The sequence below is a fragment of the Benincasa hispida genome, chromosome 7 (assembly GCF_009727055.1).
Source record: "Benincasa hispida cultivar B227 chromosome 7, ASM972705v1, whole genome shotgun sequence".
NCBI classification, from domain to species: Eukaryota; Viridiplantae; Streptophyta; class Magnoliopsida; order Cucurbitales; family Cucurbitaceae; genus Benincasa; species Benincasa hispida.
In genome coordinates, this window is record NC_052355.1 from 14,372,916 (window position 1) to 14,379,475 (window position 6,560).

A 6,560-nucleotide genomic window follows, 5' to 3' on the forward strand; every position below is an offset into this window, starting at 1 on the left:
TCATTGAACAAGGCTACACCATCTTTTTTTCTGAGAATAAAGTTTTTATTTTCAAGAATGGAATGGAGATTGGTTATGGTTCAATGAAAAATAACTTATATGTACTAAGGTCGTTAGTCATAAAAGCCTTGTTTAACACTGAAATGTTCAGTTGGGCAGCAACAGCTGAAAGAGCAAAGGTTTTTCCAATGAAAAATGCCCATCTTTGGCATCTAAGGTTAGGTCACATCAACCTCAATAGGATTGAGAAGTTTGTGAAAAGTGGAATTCTAAAGAGTTTAGAAGAAAACTCCTTGTCGGTATGTGAATCATGCCTCGAAGGCAAGATGACCAAATCACCTTTTACTGGAAAAGGTTACAGAGCCAGGGAAGCCTTGGAGCTTATACATTCATACCTCTGTGGTCTGATGAATGTTAGAGCTCGAGGTAGGTATGAATATTTCATCTCTTTCATAGATGATTATTCAAGGTTTGGGTATCTCTTCCTAATGCAACGTAAGTCTAAAGCCCTTGACAAGTTCAAGGAGTATAAGGCTAAAGTTGAAAACTTGTTAGGTAAGAAGAGAAAAACACTACAATCTGATCGTGGTGGAGAGTATATGAACCTCCAATTCCAGAACTATATAATAGAACATGGGATTACGTCCCAACTCTCGACCCCTGGTACACCTCAACAAAATGGTGTATCAGACAGGAGAAATAGGGCTTTATTGGACATGGTTCGGTCTATGATGAGTTATGATCTTCTTCCAGACTCATTTTGAGGTTATGTAGTGTAGACTGCATGTTATATCTTGAACAACGTTCCCTCGAAAAGTATTTCTGAAACACCTTTTGAGTTATGGAGAGGCTTTAAAGGTAGTTTACGCCACTTCAGGATTTGGGGCTATCCGACACATGTGCTAGCAACTAACCCAAAAAAGTTGAAACCGCATTCAAAATTTTGCCTCTTTGTGCGCTACCCCAAGGAAACGAGAGGAGGATACTTCTATGATTTGAGTGAGAATAAAGTGTTTGTTTCCACTAATGTCATTTTCTTGGAAGAAGATCACATGAGGGATCATAAGCCACGAAGTAAGCTCGTTTTACGTGAGATCTCTAGTGAGACTAAGACTGCTGAGGGTTCAATAAGAGTTGTTGAACAGGCCAATAGATCAACAAGAGTTGTTGAGGTCGGAACATCTAGTCAACTATCTCAAGAGTTGAGACTGCCTCGACATAGTGGGAGGGTTATGAACCCATCGGATCGCTATATGGGTTTGACTGATGCCCAAAACATTATTACGAATGATGGGGTCGAGGATCCATTGTCTTTTAAGAAAGCAATGTAGGATGTTAACAAAGATGAATGGGTTAAAGCCTGTCTCTTATACACATCTAGATGTGTATAAGAGACAGGCCCAAAACATTATTACGAATGATGGGGTCGAGGATCCATTGTCTTTTAAGAAAGCAATGTAGGATGTTAACAAAGATGAATGGGTTATGCCATGAACTAGGAAATGGAGTCTATGTACTTCAATAATGTCTGAAAGCTTGTTAATCCACTTGATGGGGTAATACCTATTGGGTGTAAGTTGTTCTTTAAGCAAAAGAGAGGTGTAGATCGTTGGAGAAGCGATGCTTTGCCGAGCGGTACAAGACCTGGTTCGCCTGTTTGAACCGGAGACTCCGTATCTTTGTAACAGTTAGCTTTTCCTTTTGTATTTTAAGGCAATTTTATCCGATTCATCAACTCTTATTGCCTATACATGTGATGTATGGTGCTTATATATCAAAGTATTTGTCATATAGTTAAAACCCACCTTAGGTTGTGCAATTATCGTGCATCATGTATTATAAATGTTATAATATTGCATGAAGAAATTACTTGAAAGCATGCGCATGCATCATGAAATATAAGAGTTATATTTTGCATGCATTGAGCATTATCATGTATCATCTTTTTATTATAACTGTTATAGTCTAAGGGTGAATGGAAGCTTGTTTTGCTTGTTTCATTGTTGTTTTGTATAAGTGTTATATAAAAAAAGTAGAAATGAATGGACAATGCATTGAGCATGACACTTAGGTTGTTTATAATCGTTATGAATGCCTTGAATGTGTTAGCTTAGCATTGTGGTTGTTTTCGTTTATAATTGTTATAAAGGAAATTAGACCTAAAATCAATAATTCAGAGTTGCATGCGGACTTAGGATGAACTCAAGTTTTTAAAAAGGTTTTAAAAATTGGAATGAGATAGACCTAAGTTGAATTGTTCTAAAGAGTTTAGTAACCTAGATTAATCTTTTAAAATCGGTTTAATAGGAATAAATTGGTTGAAATAAAAGATTAAATTTGTTGTAAACCTATCTATAAGGGACCTTTTGTCTAAGGTGGGTTCTGGCTAAGCTTGGGTTCTTAAGTTGACGGAAATGTAACACCCCTACCTAGGAACCTACCTAGAATGATGAATTAGATAGATTTTTAACAAGCATGCGATGATTTGGTCAAAGACTCCGTTAAAGTGTTTAATGGATGATTATCAAAAGTTGTTTTACTATCCAAGGTAAATGCTACTGTTGGGAAAACTAAAAGTTACTTAGTTAAAATTCTTAGCCGTGTTTTTTCTAAGTAAGCTAAACCCTAGGTTATAAAATACTCGATGAGTGAACAATTTTTGGATTTTTGAGAACATTTTTACTTGTGTAAGTTTTTGGGAATTTCATAACTGTGAGTTGCTATTAATATTATTATATATATTGTAAATAGATATTGAAGGGTAAAGTCTAGAAAACGTAAATTGAGTTAGATTTTTATATAAATTAATAATTCATTAGACCATTTATGTTAAAAAAAAAAAAAAAAAAAATTGTGTGATTAACTTATTTGTTTAGCCTATATGTTGAAAGACCTTTAATTTATTTAAAATAAAATTAAAAGAATAGCAGGGTCTAAATTTTCTTTTAAAATTTATATTAGCCGCTGAGCTTAGCTAGATTATCAATAAATCACAAGTATAAAATAATTATGAATTATTTACAACTAATCTCAAGATTATTTTTCAAATAATGATATTACTTTGTGATTTTCTTTTTCCTTTTTGTATATTACTTTATTAGTGCTTTGATGTTAAATCTCCGATTTAATCGGGTACGAGGTCAAACCGGCAATTTAAATTGGGTCCTGATTAGGGATAGGACAAAGATGGGTGGGAATCCCCACCCTATCGCCAACCCCAAACCCCACCCCATCTCCACTCGAAATTTTTTAATTGTTGACGTTTATATCTACCTATATATATAATTACTGAAGCATTTCTTTCCAAATATAATAAATTGAATTTTTATTAAAATCATAATAAAAAGCACTTAATTATTAATTCAAACAAACATATCTAATAAAACTACTAACTTCTTATATTAAATTGCAATAATAAATTTACTTAATTTTAAATAATAATAATAATAAAATAATAAAATAAAAAATAGAGATTTTTACCTGCAGGGAAATAAATCCCCGAATTGAGATTCTCTGACCCTGACCCCCATGGGGACGGAGATGAGAAGTGCATTCTCGTCCCGTCCCAACCCAACTACGTTGCCATCCCTATCCTAGATGTAAGTGATACTGTAGTGAACTGGATTACCAAATCTTGTATATGTTGCTTATATCTTCACAATTTGTTTATCTTCTAACTTGTTATATTGGGATTATTGTAACATTGCATGTTGCTCTTGTTACATTGTGTGTTAGATAAACCTTCTTTCAAATTTCAATAAAAGAAATCAACTTATTGATTTTATAAGATAATTGGCATCTTATCTCCTAAATTATGTTATTTATTATTACTTTCTATGAATTATTTAAAACGAAAAAAAAAAAGGTATAAAAAGTACTAATGGTAGCTAGATCATCAATAAAAAAAAAAGGTATAAAAGTACTAGCTAGATCATCAATAAATGATGAGCATAAAATAATTATGAATTATTTACCACTAACCTCGAGATTATTTCATTTAAAAAAAATCATAACACAAAATAATAATAATATGTTCTTATTTTGTATCATAACAATTTGGCTATTTATTATTTTTAGTTTTGATTTTAAAAAGTGTACTCATTTTTCACAATTACTTTTTTTTTTTTTTTTTGCCACATAACCTTTTGCGAATGATTATAAAATTGTTAAAATTATTTTTGCTATTTTCAAATCTGAAATATACTTTAAACAATTCAAAACTAATTTTAATGATATAAAAATTGCCTTCAAAATATCAAATTTATTTTGATTAATTAAATATGTGTTTCAAAGTATTTTGGACATGACAAAGGTGATTTTGATAATTTAAAAATATCACTCCTGAACATGGACTAATACTCAAGGAATCACTTAAATTATTAAAATTTAGGGCTTAATTGTACATGCACTCTCTAAAATTTGGCGTACATTGACTGATCATTTAAAAAGTAAGCCCTGATTTGTACACATATATAGGACCAAAGTTTGTATGGTTTGGCAAAACATTCTCTTTGAGTTTTAAAAGTAGAACACAAATTTAAAAGCAGCAAAAATGTCTTGTCTCTATGGAAAGTTGGAGGCTGATTTTGAAATAAAAACTCCTGCTTCTAAATTTCATGAAATGCTTCATAAGAAACCACACCATCTAAACAATGCTTCTGGAGACAAAGTACAAGGCTGTGAGCTACATGAGGGTGAATGGGGCAAAGTTGGTTCTATCATCTATTGGAACTATTTTCATGGTTTGTTTCTATGACCTTTAATTTCTTTTTTCTTTTTAATCTTAATAGAATTGAAATTAATTTACAAATTTTATCTCTAGACTTTTTAAGAGTCCGTTTGGATTGACTTTCTAAGTGTTTATAAATACTTTTTTCTATACTTATAAATACTTGTTTAAATACTTAAGGTCCGTTTGATAACGTTCTCATTTTCTATTTCCTGTTTCCTGTTTCCTGTTTCCTGTTTCTTGTTTCTTATTTCCTATTTTTAAGAACTAGAAATAAGTAAGTTTGAGCCATTAGACGCCGAATCTAGATTTCAAATCCTGGTCCAAATCTTAGACTTGGGTGTTACATTCTATTAACTTAAAAAATATACCACACTTGTTATATAGGTTGACGACCTATTAAACACAAAATTGAAAGTCCAATTAATTATTAGATACAAAATTCAAATTTTAGAGATATTCATTTTGGACACGTAAAGTTTAAGACCTATATTAGACACAAAATTGAAAGTTTAGAGACCTTTTTAGAAATATTTAAAGTTTACGGACTTTCTTATTCAAACTTGAAAGTTGAAAAACTAAACTTTTCGTAACTGGATGTATTTCTAAACCACAGAAGGAAAGGCTAAAGTAGCAAAGACGGTAATTGAAGCTGTGGATGAGGAGAAGAATTTGATAGCTTTCAAGACAATTGAAGGAGACATTTTGGAGCAATATAAAACATTCGATTTTAAAATGCAAGCTACTCCGAAGGGTAAAGGAAGTGTGGTTCATTGGACTTTGCTTTATGAGAAACGTCATGAAAACATTCCACATTCATATTCTAGCTTAGAGTTTGCTGCTGAATTGTCCAGAGACATTGATGCACACCTCATGGAAGGCAATTAAGAAACTTGAAATCAAGATTTCTCCAATTCTCTAGGAGGATCTTCCTCATTATGAAAGTATATTGAATCTTATTATATATACCATGTAACAACTATATATGTTTAAATAAATGCTTGTATGGCATGTGTTCTCTTTGTGTATATGCTATGTAATAAATTCTCTCAAGTATACCTGGAATAATATGAATCGAATAAAGAAAAATTATGTTGAAATTGAAAATTTTTCCAATCGATGTATGTACATTAGCTAGTTGAGTTGTATTTATAAAATATTTAAATAATTTTAACTGCAATGATATACACTATGGGTGAAGAAAAAAAAGCAATGGAAAAAGTGTCGTAGAGAAAGAACCTCACGATTGGGTTTATGAATGAATTAATTGTGTGAATGCATACTACGTCTTCTTGTATTTAATCTTATTTGGAGAGTCTTTAGGATACGGTAAGAGCTTTTGTAGGCTCTATTATTAGGCTATTAGTACAGTATTTATACTCCTATATAGTTCTTTGTAGATACATACTTTGAAATATACCCGTGTACAGTATTTGGAGGTCGTCTAGCCAGTCCGTAGCAAATCCATTGCGTCTAAGCCGGCATTCGTTGCAGATCCGGTGAGTTCCGTATTTGGTCTACTAATTCAACCAAGCCGAGCTATACCGATTTCATCAAGACAAGCCAAGTCAATCTTGTAAAGCCGAGTCGAGTCGGTCCTGTCAAACCATGCTGAGCCGATCCTGTCAAGATAAGTTGAGCTGGTCCTATCAAGCCAAGTCAAGTGGGTCCTATCTGGCTGAGCCGATTCCATCCAAGTGAAGCCGCTGAGCCGGTTTCAGTCAAGCCAAGCATTTGAGTTCGTTTCTTCTCCTTCCGAGCTGCCAAGCCAAATGGAAAAAAATCATGTATTTCGTCCTATTGGTACTATTCTTGATGGGACAAATTATAT

The 6,560-nt window shown here is 32.6% G+C and overlaps 1 protein-coding gene across 1 annotated transcript; it reads left to right on the forward strand.

The window, feature by feature from the left end:
* The first annotated feature begins 4,496 nt into the window (after nt 1-4,496).
* Nucleotides 4,497-5,822, forward strand: LOC120082002 (MLP-like protein 31). Its single transcript, XM_039037209.1, has 2 exons — nt 4,497-4,742; nt 5,346-5,822. The coding sequence occupies exons 1-2, from the start codon at nt 4,553-4,555 to the stop codon at nt 5,615-5,617; spliced, it is 462 nt and encodes a 153-aa protein (XP_038893137.1). The 5' UTR covers nt 4,497-4,552; the 3' UTR covers nt 5,618-5,822.
* Nucleotides 5,823-6,560: the final 738 nt, after the last annotated feature.